The sequence below is a fragment of the Glandiceps talaboti genome, chromosome 18 (assembly GCF_964340395.1).
Source record: "Glandiceps talaboti chromosome 18, keGlaTala1.1, whole genome shotgun sequence".
Taxonomy (NCBI): domain Eukaryota; kingdom Metazoa; phylum Hemichordata; class Enteropneusta; family Spengelidae; genus Glandiceps; species Glandiceps talaboti.
In genome coordinates, this window is record NC_135566.1 from 21,545,902 (window position 1) to 21,566,226 (window position 20,325).

The 20,325-nt window shown below is 35.8% G+C and overlaps 1 protein-coding gene across 1 annotated transcript in view; it reads left to right on the plus strand.

Annotated features, from left to right (window-relative positions):
* LOC144449121 (TBCC domain-containing protein 1-like) overlaps positions 1 to 20,026 on the plus strand; it is a 41,967-nt gene extending 21,941 nt beyond the window's left edge. The window contains exons 8-17 of the mRNA XM_078139582.1: positions 2,576 to 2,642; positions 6,960 to 7,080; positions 7,575 to 7,650; positions 8,217 to 8,265; positions 9,258 to 9,337; positions 10,267 to 10,389; positions 11,918 to 12,093; positions 16,963 to 17,060; positions 18,096 to 18,245; positions 19,119 to 20,026. Of these exons, the coding sequence (XP_077995708.1) occupies positions 2,576 to 2,642; positions 6,960 to 7,080; positions 7,575 to 7,650; positions 8,217 to 8,265; positions 9,258 to 9,337; positions 10,267 to 10,389; positions 11,918 to 12,093; positions 16,963 to 17,060; positions 18,096 to 18,245; positions 19,119 to 19,193 (1,015 nt within the window). The 3' untranslated portion in view covers positions 19,194 to 20,026. The remainder of the gene's footprint in view (positions 1 to 2,575; positions 2,643 to 6,959; positions 7,081 to 7,574; positions 7,651 to 8,216; positions 8,266 to 9,257; positions 9,338 to 10,266; positions 10,390 to 11,917; positions 12,094 to 16,962; positions 17,061 to 18,095; positions 18,246 to 19,118) is intronic.
* Positions 20,027 to 20,325: the final 299 nt, after the last annotated feature.

Sequence of the window (20,325 nt, forward strand, 5' to 3'; positions counted from 1 at the left end):
TAGAACACACTAGAAAGTATAGCTATCACACTTACCTTCTCATACAGTTTTATTAGAACACTCTAGAAAGTATAGCTATCACACTTACCCTCTCATAGTTTTATTAGAACACACTAGAAAGTATAGCTATCACACTTACCCTCTCATAGTTTTATTAGAACACACTAGAAAGTATAGCTATCACACTTACCCTCTCATACAGTTTTATTAGAACACACTAGAAAGTATAGCTATCACACTTACCCTCTCATACAGTTTTATTAGAACACACTAGAAAGTATAGCTATCACACTTACCCTCTCATACAGTTTTATTAGAACACACTAGAAAGTATAGCTATCACTCTTACCCACTCATACAGTTTTATTAGAACACACTAGAAAGTATAGCTATCACACTTACCCTCTCATACAGTTTTATTAGAACACACTAGAAAGTATAGCTATCACACTTACCCTCTCATACAGTTTTATTAGAACACACAAGAAAGTATAGCTATCACACTTACCCTCTCATACAGTTTTATTAGAACACACTAGAAAGTATAGCTATCACTCTTACCCACTCATACAGTTTTATTAGAACACACTAGAAAGTATAGCTATCACACTTACCCTCTCATACAGTTTTATTAGAACATACAAGAAAGTATAGCTATCACACTTACCCACTCATACAGTTTTATTAGAACACACTAGAAAGTATAGCTATCACACTTACCCTCTCATACAGTTTTATTAGAACACACTAGAAAGTATAGCTATCACACTTACCCTCTCATACAGTTTTATTAGAACATACAAGAAAGTATAGCTATCACACTTACCCACTCATACAGTTTTATTAGAACACACTAGAAAGTATAGCTATCACACTTACCCTCTCATACAGTTTTATTAGAACACACTAGAAAGTATAGCTATCACACTTACCCTCTCATACAATTTTACTAAAACACCCCATTTTTTTAAGTGCTTATCAAGTTTGTTCTTACAGTTCGCAATAAAAACGTCAGTTTTTTGTAATTTGTGTACAAAAGGTTTAAATGCTATAAAATTGGGTAATTTCCCATTACAGCGACTCACATAAATATATCTCTTAGCTATTAACAGAAAGGACATTTTAAAAGAGTTGGCAATAATGTATTCCTCAAAAGATGTTGCTCTGCTGAAACCACAGTTCGCACATGGAAATGTTTGCCCCAGATTACAAAGAAGTTTTGCCAGAATGTTTTTATCATTCCACAGTTATAAAATAAGTGAGGAATAGTTTCTTCTTCCAGACTACAAAATGTACCGGCTGCAGAGGTGTGTTCCTCTTGGTCTGAAGCAGTCCAATGTGACAAAATAATAATAATAATAATAATAATAATAATGATGATGATGATGATGATGATGATGATGATGATGATGATGGTGATGGTGGTGGTGGTGGTGGTGGTGGTGGTGGTGGTGGCGGCGGCAGCGGCGGCGGCGAAGACGATGATGGGTTCTTATATAGCGCTTTCCCACTTCGTGCACAAATCGCTTTAAAATTATTACCCCTGGCTCGGATCAGAACGGCACAATGGCCCTTTAGTCTTCCTCAACTCCCTGGGGACCATACAATCCATTGCAGCCATTTAAGCGCATAGGATTAAAGCCTTCACATTGCAACCTACATCCTACCAGATCCCCAGTTATACAGCTGGGTTGACTGAAGCACAGTTGTGGTTCAAATCTTGCCCAAGGACTTTAGCCAATCAGAAACAAACAGCAGGCAGAGACGGGGCTCGAACCTGCAACCTGTAGATTCCAAGCCGGTCACGCTAACCATTCACCCATCATGACTCCACATGTCAGTATTTTCCTTCCACTTTTTTGGAATGGACAGAATGATATCCCACCATTTAATGAATGCATGGTGAGGTAAAATATAACAAACATGATTATCCCAATCTAAATGTTTCCCTCTTCTATCCAAGTGTTGACCAATATAAGAGAAACCCAGCTGCATCATAAAAATCTTTGTAAAATACACCTTTACCTCCAACAACCACATTGCAATTATTCCATATACTCTGATTCATAAAATGTTTAACAGGATTTGGAAGCTATCACACTTACCCTCTCATAGTTTTATTTGACCATCATACAACTGAGCATGAGTTAGATTGGAACTGATCAGAATCCTTCTTGCAGACAATCAAATACATGTACTAACTACTTCATTCAAATAATTCTCAACAAAACTTAATTTCATCCATCAACAGTGCACTAGAAATCTCATTGACTTCCAATATTTTGATGACTGACAGTCATCTTCATCTGGGAATGAGGCTATGACCCAGAAAGGTCATGACCTCAAGTCTAACTAAGGTGGTGTAAGTTGAAGTAATCTTTATTTGGGACCCACAGGAATCAGTTGGTGACACCCACACCACTCTAAGCTTGAGATCATGACACCTTTTTGACACTTTAATCCCCTGATGGCCTTGTGATCAATTGTGTGTGATAATTTATAGTAATACCAACATAGAAAACAAAACATTTAGAGTTTAGATTTATTTACAGTTCTTTTTTATTCTCATGTACAGGTCCTTAAAGCAGTTAATAGATATAGCATTAATGCAACATGTCCAATCAAAAAGTGGTTTTTCAAAGGTGAGTAATTCCTTTATTTTAAAGCTGTTTTTACGAGTTACTGTCACAGCTATTAGTGAAAATGGTATGTAGTAGTTACAGCCATAGTGTAAACATTGTAGGGTAGTTATAGCAGGGGTCGACATAATGAAAAAATTTCACTTGTCCACTGGGCAAGTAGAAAACAAAAAGTACTTGCCAAATCAAAAAGTGCTGGCCATTCCAAATAGTGGGGTATTTTTGTGTGGCTTACAAATGCACTGTTGTGATTGATTGGTCTTTCTTTTGTTTATTGTCAAAAAATGTCACTCTGCATGACATTCACAAGCCATTAACGGTCCAAGTGCAACAAACCCGCGGGCTTGCCTGACGAAAACGGGTGTCATAAAAGTTGTTTGCATCTCTAAAGCTGTTTGTAGTGTTACTTATAATAGCCTAATAAATTGATAACAACTGATATAAGACGGAGATAAGGTTTGCCTCAATAGAGTATTTTCCGTCTCGCGGCAGATCTCGCGAGATATGCAAATAAGCTAGCAACGGTTGCTACGGAGGTCAAGCTTTGCGGAGTGGCCATGTTGTTCATATGAAAGTCAATGCATTAGTCTGAAAAAAATACTACCGTTTGTGACCATCTACAATCCTAAGTCATCATGGAAGACATTGAAAAATTGAAAGTACACGAACTAAAGAGCATGTTGCGAAAATATAGCGTGTCAACATCAAGTTAAAAGAAAAATACGCCAGTGTCACACTGTCATTATATTTCCGAACTGACTGTCATTTCTGGGAATACGTTGTCAGTGCCAAACTTATGCAGCATACTAGATGGCTATAATATTTCAATCTTGAGAAATGGTAATTAATGACAAGCAAAATCGAGTAGTTTTGATTATTAGTACACATGTACATGGTGGAAACATTTCCCGTCACCAATATTCAATATAAGTATATTAGAATGCAATGCACATGAAGTGTGGCGTAGTACTACTACACATCCACCAGCCGTAAGCCCTTATGAACCGTTGACATTTACGCTGTTGACAAATACGGACGAAAAATAAAAGTCTTACACATTTTTAGAGTGCCAATGTCCCGTTTCGGTCCTAGAGTTCAGAATTGAAAAGTTCTTAATTATCGTCACAGATCGGGAAATCATAGTCAGTTCCTGACAATCGTATTCCGATTTTACCACATGTTATCTTCATACAACAATATCTACCAGTCTAGTTCCCAATGACCGTATTCCAATTTTAGCCTACCTTAATAACGTAGAGTAATATCGGAATACGGTCGTCATGAACTAGACTAGTACTGTATGAAGATAACTTAGAGTAAAATCGGAATACAATCGTCAGGAACTAGAATTGGGAATCACCGGCGATGCGTGAAACACGTGTACGTGTCAGCCATGTTTATACTTGAGTTCGATGAACATGTTGTAGAACTCATAGTCCAAATTCGTAAAATAAAACGACATAGTATCTCTAAATTTTAATTTTAAATGCATATATATAGCTCATTTATAATGTATATGATAGAATCAAAGACAGCGAAAAAAATTCTCAACCGATTTCAAAGTTTTTAGCGGACCCTGACGAATTTAGCTGACGAATTACGGACTAAGAATTACATCATTGCCAACTATTAACAGCACGTTATACAGTAAAGTGATCGCGTACACGTTGTTGTGTTGCTTTTTAGACGACGCTACGCGACGTATAAAAAGTCTATGGAAGAGTTATGACATTGTATCAAATTTTAGACGTTGTTTAAAAATAGGAATACAATATTCGCGACCTGACATGCAAGTTTTCAACCATAGGGCCTGCGATCCTCGAGTGGATCCAACTCTAGTAATATTTTCAAGTTCATGTTGAAACTGTCAATCTCAACCGCTCTTCATCTGCGCCCAGACGGCCAAAAATCACCGTCACGTCTGACGGCTAGTTATGAATTTCACATACGCACATCGTTTTTACAACCATACTTTAAAAGTTTGCTTCCCTTGATCTATCATACCATGGAAGTATACTTCCATGATCATACGTATTGCACTGTACGTGACGTCGAGAACAATGGTGTTGCTAAGCGGTTGACACTTCAGCTTGACCACCCGAATGTGGTTGCTATGCACTCAATGGCGTCTCCCGCGAGACGGGTAATGGTCTATTGACCCACTCCTTAGAAATGATCTTACGCTGTGAACTACACTGTTTACTTGTGTTATGTAAGAGCCCATCATCACATGTGTAAATATTGGTACTCTTTGATAACAAGTGGACTTGCTTCTTTAATGGCTTGTCCCAGTAATGGAAAGTTTCTGTGGGTACTGAAAAGTTTTCTCCACAATAAACAGGAGTCCTAAATAATATTAATTTTCATGGCCTAATTAATATTCATACTATATAGCATAGCATACAATTTTTTGTTCACTTGTAAAAAGTAGTTGTTAAAATAATCACAAGTTTTTCAGCACTTTCATAAGCTATCAATATAAAAATGAACATTTATTTCAACACTGATGTAAAATCTTTCTAAGTATTTCCTTTTGCACCATGTCAATTTTCTTTCCTTCCTCCTCCACACCATGGAAGTATGTGGGTTATACTTACACGTCCACCTCAACTATTTTTCTCCCAGTATGATTTGTTTATATTCCTAGTAGTATTTTTAAATAAAATGACTGTTGTAAAATTTACAGTTGATTCAAACACCCAAAACCTGAAAAATCATTACTATTGATGAATGATATTCAATGAGTCACTGGTCATTCCAGGTATGTTTTCTTGTTAGAGTAAACAAAGTACATCAAGGACAGCTTGTTTTGAAAAGTGGTCAGTCAAGAAAGAAGTCTACAATGTTATCATTTTCCAGACTTGTTGGCACCATGGTTATACAATGTATCCAAAAGGCAAAAATACATCCCTGATCAATAGTCAAATTCTCCTTGCCCCTTGGGACAAGTACTTTTCAAAACAACTTGCCCAAGCCTTGAAATCACTTGCCCAGGGCAAGTAAAAGACCATTATTTCCAGCCCTGTATAGACATAGTGTAAACATTGTGGGGTAGTTACAGTCATACTGTAAAACATTGTGGTGTAGTTACAGTCATAGTGTAAACATTGTGGGGTAGTTACAGTCATACTGTAAATAGTATGGGGTAGTTACAGTCAGTGTAAACATTGTGGTGTAGTTACAGTCAGTGTAAACATTGTGGTGTAGTTACAGTCAGTGTAAACATTGTGGGGTAGTTACAGTCATAGTGTAAACATTGTGGGGTAGTTACAGTCATAGTGTAAACATTGTGGGGTAGTTACAGTCATACTGTAAACATTGTGGGGTAGTTACAGTCATACTGTAAACAGTATGGGGTAGTTATAGACATAGTGTAAACATTGTGGTGTGGTTACACCCATAGTGTAAAACATTGTGGTGTAGTTACACCCATAGTGTAAACATTGTGGTGTAGTTACACCCATAGTGTAAAACATTGTGGTGTAGTTGCACCCATAGTGTAAAACATTGTGGTGTAGTTACAGTCATAGTGTAAAACATTGTGGTGCAGTTACAGTCATAGTGTAAAACATTGTGGTGTAGTTACAGCCATAGTGTAAAACATTGTGGTGTAGTTACACCCATATTGTAAAACATTGTGGAGTAGTTACAGCCATAGTGTAAAACATTGTGGAGTAGTTACAGTCAGTGTAAACATTGTGGTGTAGTTACAGCCATAGTGTAAAACATTGTGGTGTAGTTACAGTCAGTGTAAACATTGTGGTGTAGTTACAGTCATAGTGTAAAACATTGTGGTGTAGTTGCACCCATAGTGTAAAACATTGTGGTGTAGTTGCACCCATAGTGTAAAACATTGTGGAGTAGTTACAGCCATAGTGTAAAACATTGTGGTGGTGATTTTAATAGCTATCCTTTAAGTTTTACCCCAGTCAACCCACCTGTATCATTTGTGACCTGATAGGATAGAGATTGTTATGTGAATGCTCTGATTATACATAATTTATGTGCTTACAGAGGCTGCAATGATTGTATACTATTCTTGTTTGTTGACAATGACAATCTCTAAAATCATGCATATGTATATTGTGTGTATTGTGTGCATTGTGTGCATTGTGTGTATTGTGTGCATTGTGTGTATTGTGTGTATTGTAACTGATCTTTTCAGACCTTATACATACCAGCTTTAATATTTTTTATCGGCTTTCATATTTTTTACCATCTTTCATATTTTTTACCATCTTTCATATATTTTACCATCTTTCATATTTTAGTATGATTTTAAATCTCCAAATATAATTTGAAATGTTTGTTTTTCTATAGATATCACAGATGTTTTCATTCAGGACATTTGGGTCTTGGTTGAGGTCTAGTCTTTCTAGCAATCCATTTGGTCTGTCAGCATGTATCACGTCAGGAAGACGTCTGTCCTGGCCGACATCTGGTAAGTTAAGTTTGAGGTCTAACAATCCATTTGTCCTGCCAGCGTGTATCACTATCAAGTCAGGAAGACATCTAAATTGCACATAACTGATTGACATAACTGCAGGTAATGTGACCCAAATGAGATAATGTGTACAACTTCAATATGAGAGAGAGGGGAACTCACATAACTTTGTATTTAATATATCTACCAAGGTTTACAACTTCAATAAGAGAGAGAGAGAAGAGAGAGAGAGAGAGAGAGAGAGAGAGAGAGAGAGAGAGAGAGAGAGAGAGAGAGAGAGAGAGAGAGAGAGAGAGAAACAGAGAGGAACAGACAGGCAGATAGATAGATAGAGACAGACAGAGAGAGAGAGCAGTGGGTTTGATTACTGGTTTTACTCAATGAACACATCTCAACATTGTCCAATCAGAGTTTTCCTTATATCTGGCCATACTGCCTAACATTTTACAAATCTGGAAAGATCGATGACACCATTTGATGGTTATTTTCAGGTGGAGATACAGATAAAGAAGATAGTGGTAATAAAAGAGGACGTATAGCTACCAATGCACAGTATACATCTCAAGGGTTAGTTAGCAGTTAGCAGTTACATTATTGTATTGTTTTAACCAAGATGTAAATATGAAATGTACAAAGTTGAATTATGATGCACAAATAGTTCAACTTTTCAGCATTGGTCTTTTCGTCTCTCCTGGTCAACAATTCAGGACATATCACATTAACACTTCTTGCTGAAAATCTGCACTATTTGTGAATTGTAACCTTTGTTATTCATTTTATCTAGCAATGTGGTTAATAGTTTTAGTGATGAAATCTACAGTAAACATAGTACAACTCTCAGGTTACCATGGTGATGGGCACAACAAATAGTTCATGTGTATAAACAGAGCTAAAGTGATGTTACATACTTTTAACATGATGTATGCTTTTTATTACTTCAAAACAGAAGTGTTTTTGTGAGACGGGAACTATTCTGGAAAGACATATATTAGTATGGAGACTTAGTTCGTATGACAGTTTATAACGGATATGTCAAATCATATAATAATAACAATTAACACTACAAACAAGTTGCATATAATAATTTCTATGACTAAATTTGTATTTATACCAAAATTTGTTTTGTCTAATAGGTGTAAAATAGTTATCATTTCCCAAGTTGGTAAACAGACGTTAGCCAAGGTGAGTTTGGAAACACAATAGATGCACACTACAGGGCATGCCTTTTGAGGCGAATGATCGCTCCGCTCGCCTACCGCTCGCGCAAATTAAAATCCACGAGAGCGATTTTCCACTCGCGTAGGCCCCAACCAACCTGTACAACAGCCTGATGTTATTTTATATCATTTTTCAGTATGTGGTTATCATAAAAATCAACGTTTGTTCGGTAAAATTACGTGGTGGGAGCGTGGAACACTTCCGTGTTCATAATCGTCGATCTCCAGCTGAAGTCAGCACTGTCATTCATGACCTATATCATGTATCTGAAATTTGCATTGTACTACTTAGTCAAATTAGTCAAATTAGTAAGCAATTTAACGTTAACATCAAAGTTCAACATCAGGAGGCATTTGTCATCTGGAGTACGTTAGTTTTTGTCAATTCATTATAGTTTTGAACAATCTCAAGTTTGAATTAGCTGCATTTTAAGCGAAATAGAAGTGGTGGTTTCTTCAATGCCCTCCAAAACATGTACTTTGTAGCGACTATAAATTGTTCCGGAGGAGATATTCAGGTAGGATGTTTTTATAAAAACGTTCTAAGAAAACAAGACCAGTTAGAATTTGAAATTAAAAACATATTTTTCTATTGTACTACTTGTAGTCACAACAAAAAACTGAATATTTTTTCAAGATTTTGATGTGCACATTGTTGCTAATTGTTGTACAAATAACCAAACAAACTGTTACTTATAAATGTATTTTTGCTATTGGGGAGATTCCCCAATAGTTTTCTATGTTCAGCCAAGGAAAATACAAGTGACTTAAGGGGCCTTGTCACTATTTTATTGTCTGCTACAAGATTGAACTCTCACTGAGACAGTAGTCAAAGAACAATATAAGTTATATAAAAGACATAAATGTAATTTATAATGTTTACACCACTCATAATTCATGTTGTGTTTTACACCACTCATGAATTTACTCATTCATGTTGTGCTTGTTTTTTAACAGTGCTCCAAGACACTAGACGATGCAGCAGTGAAGATCCACCGATGTCACTATTCTTATATCTATCTACTATCACCTCTAAGGTAAAATGGACTTGTCCATTATATCAATCTACTATCACCTCTAAGGTAAAATGGACTTGTCCATTATATCAATCTACTATCACCTCTAAGGTAAAATGGACTTGTCCATTATATCAAATACTACATTGTTTAACCAATCAAATGTCTTGTTTATCCAGTCAAATGTCTTGTTTAGTCAATCAAATGTTTAGTTTATCAAATGCCATCTTACTTACCGTATAAAAGGGCTACAAACTGAGTTCATACATTTTGGGTCATAATTTTTGCTGCATATTTAACAGCTACTTACAGTATTTTACTTACTGAAACTTACTTAATGTTATAGAAGACAATTGTATGTAATCTTATAGAAGACATGTATCAACATTAACACTAGTTTATTCAAAGTTTTATGTCAGTATTTTCAGTCAAGTGAAAAGTTGATAAACTCATTTTGTGTGACTTGATGTATTTTGTTAAGGTATGTAGTGTATCAAATAGGTTAACTTTATTTGAAATGTTCACTACTTCTATACTGAGGGTGTAAACATCCAAAAAGGATTATAACACACAGGTCTGATACTGGCAGCATCCTTTAGATCTCACTCATGTTCAGTTGAGCACATCAATCTATGAGATCAGTGATATCAATGCTGGAGAGGGCAGATTTGAAACTGTCTATTGTCTTTGCTTGTTGATATCCAAAAAGGATATCTAATATGAAAGGATATCTAATATGTAGAGTATGAAATACTAGTACATGTAGAGTATATGAAATACTAGTACATGTGAAATGAAATGTAAAGTATATCAAGTCCACATCAAGTCTTTTGTCTTGTTTACAGAATGAACTGGTTTGTTTGATTTATCAACTATTATCATTTCAAGTATGAAATAATCATATTACAATTTAGAATGAAACAGATGAATTTTAAATTGATTATTTTCAGATCAGTGAGTATAGAGAAATGTCGTCATTCTACAATAGTGCTAGGAGCTGTACAAACCACAGTACATGTCAATGCATGTGAAGATGTGACACTAATAACACCCTGTAGAAGACTCTCTGTCAAGTAAGTGTGATAACAAGATAAACAGGTAGAAAGATCAAAGTATTGATAATATATAGATTTTACCTGTACAGTGTTTGGCTTAGTTTGTCAGGTTTGATCACTTTGGTGTTTATTGTCAACTGTACTCTCCACAACTACAGAATAACCTCTCTATGTCATTGACTGTACACTCTCCACAACTACAGAATAACCTCTCTATGTCCTTGACTGTACACTCTCCACAACTACAGAATAACCTCTCTATGTCCTTGACTGTACACTCTCCACAACTACAGAATAACCTCTCTATGTCCTTGACTGTACACTCTCCACAACTACAGAATAACCTCTCTATGTCATTGACTGTACACTCTCCACAACTACAGAATAACCTCTCTATGTCCTTGACTGTACACTCTCCACAACTACAGAATAACCTCTCTATGTCCTTGACTGTACACTCTCCACAACTACAGAATAACCCCTCTATGTCCTTGACTGTACACTCTCCACAACTACAGAATAACCCCTCTATGTCCTTGACTGTACACTCTCCACAACTACAGAATAACCTCTCTATGTCATTGACTGTACACTCTCCACAACTACAGAATAACCTCTCTATGTCATTCACTCAGACACCACCCCTCACCTCCTAACTATTAAATTGGCCAAAATTGAAAATGTTTCAGACAGCACAGTCAATTTCAAATCAGTATGTAGTAGTATGTACTATAAAAGTACTATGAACATAAAGCCAGTATGTAGTACTATGACTACAAAGCCAGTATGTAGTAGTATATAGTGCTATGAATACAAAGCCAGTATGTAGTAGTATGCAGTGCTATGAATACAAAGCCAGTATGTAGTAGTATATAGTGCTATGAATACAAAGCCAGTATGTAGTAGTATGTAGTGCTATGAATACAAAGTCAGTATGTAGTAGTATGTAGTGCTATGAATACAAAGCCAGTATGTAGTAGTATGTAGCGCTATGAATACAAAGCTAGTATGTAGTAGTATGCAGTGCTATGAATACAAAGCCAGTATGTAGTAGTATGTAGTGCTATGAATACAAAGCCAGTATGTAGTAGTATGCAGTGCTATGAATACAAAGCCAGTATGTAGTAGTATGTAGTGCTATGAATACAAAGCCAGTATGTAGTAGTATGTAGTGCTATGAATACAAAGCCAGTATGTAGTAGTATGTAGTGCTATGAATACAAAGCCAGTATGTAGTAGTATGTAGTGCTATGAATACAAAGTCAGTATGTAGTAGTATGTAGTGCTATGAATATAAAACCAGTATGTAGTTAAGAAAAAATAGTTCTTTTGTCGACACTTTACTTTATTTTAGTGCTATGCATTTAATTACTACCCCGGTATAGCAAAAATTCTTCTTTTTCTCAATTTGACAACATTTTTTAGACATATTTGCATGTAGGGGTAGAAAACAGATCCATTAAATGTAAATCTATTTTGTAGGATGAGAACTAAAAGTGCTCCCTCTGTTAGTAAGCGAGAGTAATACTTTTGTTTTTATCTACAGTGCATCTACTCTGTGTACCTTTCACATTCTGACCTCTACAAGACCATTATTACTTGGTGGCAATGACAGCATAGTGCTGGCACCATATCACACACATTATCCATTACTAGAAGAACACATGGCCAAGGCTGGCATTGCTGCCACACCAAACCTATGGGACAAACCACTGTGTTTAGGTAAGTTAATCTGTGCCATACACCAAACCTATGGGACAAACCATTGTGTTTAGGTAAGTTAATCTGTGCCATACACCAAACCTATGGGACAAACCACTGTGTTTAGGTAAGTTAATCTGTGCCATACACCAAACCTATGGGACAAACCACTGTGTTTAGGTAAGTTAATCTGTGCCATACACCAAACCTATGGGACAAACCACTGTGTTTAGGTAAGTTAATCTGTGCCATACACCAAATCTATGGGACAAACCACTGTGTTTCAGGTAAGTTAATCTGTGCCATACACCAAATCTATGGGACAAACCACTGTGTTTTAGGTAAGTTAATCTGTACCATACACCAAATCTATGGGACAAACCACTGTGTTTTAGGTAAGTTAATCTGTGCCATACACCAAACCTGTGGGACAAACCACTGTGTTTTAGGTAAGTTAATCTGTGCCATACACCAAACCTATGGGACAAACCACTATATTTAGGTAAGTTAAACCTTTTTAGTGTTCTACTCCTAGTAAAAATACTAGACTAGTGTCATTTTAGTGTTCTACTCCTAGTAAAAACACTAGACTAGTGTCATTTTAGTGTTCCACTCCTAGTAAAAACACTAGACTAGTGTCATTTTAGTGTTCCACTCCTAGTAAAAACGCTAGACTAGTGTCATTTTAGTGTTCTACTCCTAGTAAAAATACTAGACTAGTGTCATTTTAGTGTTCTACTCCTAGTAAAAACACTAGACTAGTGTCATTTTAGTGTTCTACTCCTAGTAAAAACACTAGACTAGTGTCATTTTAGTGTTCTACTCCTAGTAAAAACACTAGACTAGTGTCATTTTAGTGTTCTACTCCTAGTAAAAACACTAGCCTAGTGTCATTTTAGTGTTCTACTCCTAGTAAAAACACTAGACTAGTGTCATTTTAGTGTTCTACTCCTAGTAAAAATACTAGACTAGTGTCATTTTAGTGTTCTACTCCTAGTAAAAACACTAGCCTAGTGTCATTTTAGTGTTCTACTCCTAGTAAAAACACTACACTAGTGTCATTTTAGTGTTCTACTCCTAGTAAAAATACTAGACTAGTGTCATTTTAGTGTTCCACTCCTAGTAAAAACACTAGACTAGTGTCATTTTAGTGTTCTACTCCTAGTAAAAATACTAGACTAGTGTCATTTTAGTGTTCCACTCCTAGTAAAAACACTAGACTAGTGTCATTTTAGTGTTCCACTCCTAGTAAAAACACTAGACTAGTGTCATTTTAGTGTTCTACTCCTAGTAAAAATACTAGACTAGTGTCATTTTAGTGTTCTACTCCTAGTAAAAACACTACACTTGTGTCATTTTAGTGTTCTACTCCTAGTAAAAATACTAGACTAGTGTCATTTTAGTGTTCTACTCCTAGTAAAAACACTAGACTAGTGTCATTTTAGTGTTCTACTCCTAGTAAAAACACTAGACTAGTGTCATTTTAGTGTTCTACTCCTAGTAAAAACACTAGACTAGTGTCATTTTAGTGTTCTACTCCTTGTAAAAACACTACACTAGTGTCATTTTAGTGTTCTACTCCTAGTAAAAACACTAGACTAGTGTCATTTTAGTGTTCTACTCCTAGTAAAAACACTAGACTAGTGTCATTTTAGTGTTCCACTCCTAGTAAAAACACTAGACTAGTGTCATTTTAGTGTTCTACTCCTAGTAAAAACACTAGACTAGTGTCATTTTAGTGTTCCACTCCTAGTAAAAACACTACACTAGTGTCATTTTAGTGTTCTACTCCTAGTAAAAACACTAGACTAGTGTCATTTTAGTGTTCTACTCCTTGTAAAAACACTAGACTAGTGTCATTTTAGTGTTCTACTCCTAGTAAAAACACTAGACTAGTGTCATTTTAGTGTTCTACTCCTTGTAAAAACACTACACTTGTGTCATTTTAGTGTTCCACTCCTAGTAAAAACACTAGACTAGTGTCATTTTAGTGTTCTACTCCTAGTAAAAACACTAGACTAGTGTCATTTTAGTGTTCCACTCCTAGTAAAAACACTACACTAGTGTCATTTTAGTGTTCTACTCCTAGTAAAAACACTAGACTAGTGTCATTTTAGTGTTCTACTCCTAGTAAAAATACTAGACTAGTGTCATTTTAGTGTTCTACTCCTAGTAAAAACACTAGACTAGTGTCATTTTAGTGTTCCACTCCTAGTAAAAACACTAGACTAGTGTCATTTTAGTGTTCCACTCCTAGTAAAAACACTAGACTAGTGTCATTTTAGTGTTCTACTCCTAGTAAAAATACTAGACTAGTGTCATTTTAGTGTTCTACTCCTAGTAAAAACACTAGACTAGTGTCATTTTAGTGTTCTACTCCTAGTAAAAACACTAGACTAGTGTCATTTTAGTGTTCTACTCCTAGTAAAAACACTAGACTAGTGTCATTTTAGTGTTCTACTCCTAGTAAAAACACTAGACTAGTGTCATTTTAGTGTTCTACTCCTAGTAAAAACACTAGACTAGTGTCATTTTAGTGTTCCACTCCTAGTAAAAACACTAGACTAGTGTCATTTTAGTGTTCTACTCCTAGTAAAAACACTAGACTAGTGTCATTTTAGTGTTCTACTCCTAGTAAAAATACTAGACTAGTGTCATTTTAGTGTTCTACTCCTAGTAAAAATACTAGACTAGTGTCATTTTAGTGTTCTACTCCTAGTAAAAATACTAGACTAGTGTCATTTTAGTGTTCTACTCCTAGTAAAAATACTAGACTAGTGTCATTTTAGTGTTCTACTCCTAGTAAAAATACTAGACTAGTGTCATTTTAGTGTTCTACTAGTAAAAACACTAGACTAGTGTCATTTTAGTGTTCTACTCCTAGTAAAAACACTAAACTAGTGTCATTTTAGTGTTCCACTCCTAGTAAAAACACTAAACTAGTGTCATTTTAGTGTTCTACTCCTAGTAAAAATACTAGACTAGTGTCATTTTAGTGTTCTACTCCTAGTAAAAACACTAGACTAGTGTCATTTTAGTGTTCTACTCCTAGTAAAAACACTAGACTAGTGTCATTTTAGTGTTCTACTCCTAGTAAAAACACTAGACTAGTGTCATTTTAGTGTTCTACTCCTAGTAAAAACACTAGACTAGTGTCATTTTAGTGTTCTACTCCTAGTAAAAATACTAGACTAGTGTCATTTTAGTGTTCTACTCCTAGTAAAAACACTAGACTAGTGTCATTTTAGTGTTCTACTCCTAGTAAAAATACTAGACTAGTGTCATTTTAGTGTTCTACTCCTAGTAAAAATACTAGACTAGTGTCATTTTAGTGTTCTACTCCTAGTAAAAACACTAGACTAGTGTCATTTTAGTGTTCTACTCCTAGTAAAAACACTAGACTAGTGTCATTTTAGTGTTCTACTCCTAGTAAAAATACTAGACGTGTCATTTTAGTGTTCTACTCCTAGTAAAAATACTAGACTAGTGTCATTTTAGTGTTCTACTCCTAGTAAAAATACTAGACTAGTGTCATTTTAGTGTTCTACTCCTAGTAAAAATACTAGACTAGTGTCATTTTAGTGTTCTACTCCTAGTAAAAACACTAGACTAGTGTCATTTTAGTGTTCCACTCCTAGTAAAAACACTAGACTAGTGTCATTTTAGTGTTCTACTCCTAGTAAAAACACTAGACTTGTGTCATTTTAGTGTTCCACTCCTAGTAAAAACACTAGACTAGTGTCATTTTAGTGTTCTACTCCTAGTAAAAATACTAGACTAGTGTCATTTTAGTGTTCTACTCCTAGTAAAAACACTAGACTAGTGTCATTTTAGTGTTCCACTCCTAGTAAAAACACTAGACTAGTGTCATTTTAGTGTTCTACTCCTAGTAAAAACACTAGACTAGTGTCATTTTAGTGTTCTACTCCTAGTAAAAACACTAGACTAGTGTCATTTTAGTGTTCTACTCCTAGTAAAAACACTAGACTAGTGTCATTTTAGTGTTCTACTCCTAGTAAAAACACTAGACTAGTGTCATTTTAGTGTTCTACTCCTAGTAAAAACACTAGCCTAGTGTCATTTTAGTGTTCTACTCCTAGTAAAAACACTAGACTAGTGTCATTTTAGTGTTCTACTCCTAGTAAAAACACTAGACTAGTGTCATTTTAGTGTTCTACTCCTAGTAAAAATACTAGACTAGTGTCATTTTAGTGTTCTACTCCTAGTAAAAACACTAGACTAGTGTCATTTTAGTGTTCTACTCCTAGTAAAAACACTAGACTAGTGTCATTTTAGTGTTCTACTCCTAGTAAAAACACTAGCCTAGTGTCATTTTAGTGTTCTACTCCTAGTAAAAATACTAGACTAGTGTCATTTTAGTGTTCTACTCCTAGTAAAAATACTAGACTAGTGTCATTTTAGTGTTCTACTCCTAGTAAAAACACTAGACTAGTGTCATTTTAGTGTTCTACTCCTAGTAAAAACACTACTGTCAACTGTACACAAACAAGTTCAGTAAAGAAAACTAATGTGTTATGTTTCCAGTGTCAAATAATTAGCTTGTTGAAATTACTACTGACAACAAAATAATACAAGATAAAGCCAGTGAGTGGTCTCAACGAAATTCAACTCAAAACAGTTTCAAAAACTACAGCTAACTTTCACCCTGTTATCAGCTGGTCAGCAAGAAAATAACCAAGTACATTTTGTAAGCAATACAGTGATAAAAATATTTTGTGTACATTGTCAGATCACCAAGCAGGTGGACCTGTATGGCAACTGATATTAATACATAACTTGGTATATTTTGTGTACAGGGTCAGATCACCAAGCAGGTGGACCTGTATGGCAACTGATATTAATACATAACTTGGTATATTTTGTGTACAGGGTCAGATCACCAAGCAGGTAGACCTGTATGGCAACTGATGTCATCTAAAGAATTCTACACATTCGTGATACCTTACAGTATGGATGGACTGACAAGGGTAAGGATTGACATTGACTTTGACATTGGACAAGTGTATATGGTGAAAGGATTGAAAACACAGTGTTCTATTTTTGACAGTAACTTCAATATTGAATGAAAAAGAATAGATATCAAGATTGTGACAATGACGATGATGATGGTTGTGATGATGATGATGATGATGATGATGATGATGATGATGATGATGATGATGATGATGATGATGATGATGATGATGATGGTTGTGATGATGATGATGATGGTTGTGATGATGATGATGATGATGATGATGATGATGATGATGATGATGATGATGATGGTTGTGATGATGATGATGATGGTTGTGATGATGATGATGATGATGATGATGATGATGATGACGATGATGATGATGGTGGTGACAATGATATGGAAAGCTGGTTGGGACCATCATCGACAATGCAAAATTCCATAGAAAAAGCCTATCAAACTTGTCTTCATCATCGGGCTGTGTATATTGGTGTGTAGCAAGTTTCACTTATTTTTTGATGACGATGACTTTGATAGGCTTTTTGTATGGAAGTTTGCATTGTTGATGAAGGTCCCGACCGGCTTTTACATACAATGATGATGACAACGACGACGACGACGACGATGATGACGACAACGATGACGACAATGGTGGCAGAGCAACAATGGTGGTGGCAATGATGATGCTAACTTTTTATCACAACGCAATATCAAAGCATCCATGTCATTCTGAAATTTCAAATGTACTAATTGACTGCAGACCATTCTAACAATTTCAGTTTTTATTCAAATAAACAAAGGTGATCTAATTTATCCACAAACTAGTGTTCAGATAATAGTTAGTACAAGGACAAAGTCTAACAAATATTCAGAAATGATAAAAATACATAATTAAAAATTGAATATTATCCATTATATTTGTTTTATCATCTTCCCATACATTAAAGTCAGGGGTATGAGTGAAGTATCTTCTTTAAATTCATGGTGTATGGTAGAAACTAACTATGGAATAATTCACTTATTTTTTGTAACATTTGCTGTACAGGACACACCTGGTGGTCTGCCAACCAAATATGACAGGGCCTTAACTCATAGAGAGAAAAGTCTACAAACCTGGCAGAAAACTGTAAAAGAAGCAGGACTAACATCATCACAAAGGAAAGAGTTCCAAACACTAGTAGAGACGAAGTTTCAGGTAAATCAGATTTGGATTAACAATACTGGATGTCTCTGTGTGAATATTGTCTACGTTTGATGTCTCTGTCCTCATCTTTGTCTGTTGCTGATGACTGTTTCCAAATTTCTTTCTCACTGCATCAGGTTCTTTTTTTAGTCATCCGGACGGGGACTTACGGATTGGGTTCCGTCCGTCCGTCCGTCCATCCTGCCGTCCAGAGCCGTTTCTTGGAGATGCCAAGACCGATTTTTTTCAAACTTGGTACAGGGGCAACATACTATGGCATACATATGTACGTCATTTTGTTTCATGATACCATCCAATATGGCCGCCTAGCAGCCATTTTGTTTGCGAGTTTTCCCTGTCCAAAGCCATAACTCAGACATGCTTGAACAGATCTCATTCAAAGTTGGTATTAGGACAGTGTTCTATGACATACATGTGCATATTCATTGTTGTTGTGATACGATCCAATATGGCTGCCTGGCAGCCATTTTGTTTGCAAATTTTCCATGTCCAAAGCCATAACTCAGACATGCTTGAACAGATCTCATTCAAAGTTGGTGTTAGCACAGTGTTCTATGACATACATGTGCATATCCATTTTCGTCATGATACAATCCGATATAACTCAGACATGCCAGAACAGGTCCCACCCCCACCCCCGTGCTTGTGTGTGTGTGTGTGTGTGTGTGCATGTGTATGTGTGTATGCGTGCGTGCGTGTGTGTGTGTGTGTATGTTCCGTGAGATCTTGTCTGTATCTATGTATGTCTGTGCAATTATGCACAGAAAAAAGATATGGGGCATTCATACAATGTAGTTATGTATAATTGTAGACTGATATTTGAAGAGGAAGTCATATTTCTGACAGTAATAATCCAATTTACAGGCCTGGTTAGCAGAGAGTGGTCACAAACGAGAACTAGATGGATTAGTGGCACCATCACCTAGCAAATCAACATGAAACTGTGAACTTTATGATGGATTAGCAGTCTCATCACATAGCAAGGCAACATGAAAATGTGGACTTTATGATGGATTGGTAGTGCCATCACATAGCAAGGCAACATGAAAGTGTGGACTTTATGATGGATTGGTAGTGCCATCATGTAGCAAGGCAACATGAAACTGTGGACTTTATGATGGATTAGCAGTCTCATCACATAGCAAGGCAACATGAAAATGTGGACTTTATGATGGATTGGTAGTGCCATCACATAGCAAGGCAACATGAAAGTGTGGACTTTATGATGGATTGGTAGTGCCATCATGTAGCAAGGCAACATGAAACTGTGGACTTTATGATGGATTGGTAGTGCCATCACATAGCAAGGCAACATGAAAGTGTGGACTTTATGATGGATTGGTAATGCCATCATGTAGCATGGCAACATGAAACTGTGGACTTTATGATGGATTCAAAATATATAATTGCAGTTTGACTATAGCAGACATAGTGACCAAACAATCAATCCTGTATTTCTGTTTGAATTCTCCAATTCATCATATTGCATGTCATAGAGTGGTAGAGAGTATGAAATAATGAAGCAATAGATATCACAGACAACTGAATTCTACCAAGGTATCACAAGCAAAGCTAGTGTTTATTCAAAGCTTTATTACTTAATACATAAAGCTTTTATTAAAGAGGCGCAAACTGAGTTTATATGTGTTTAGGCGTAGTTTTTACTGCATTATTTAAAAGGTAGTCACAGTATTCTACTTACTGAAGCAAACATAACAACCACTTACAATTGACTGAACTCAAACCTGGTATCAAGATATAACTCGTAAACAATCCGATATCATAATTTATAATATGTATCAAAAAATACTCAGATAGTTATTGTCTACTGTGTATGCGGTATACTAGTTACTGTCTACTGTATACATGGTATACTAGTTACTGTCTACTGTGTACGTGGTATACTAGTTACTGTCTACTGTGTACATGGTATACTAGTTACTGACTACTGTGTACATGGTGTACTAGTTACTGTGTATGTGGTATACTAGTTACTGTCTACTGTGTATGCCGTATACTAGGTACTGTCTACTGTATACATGGTATACTAGTTACTGACTACTGTGTATGT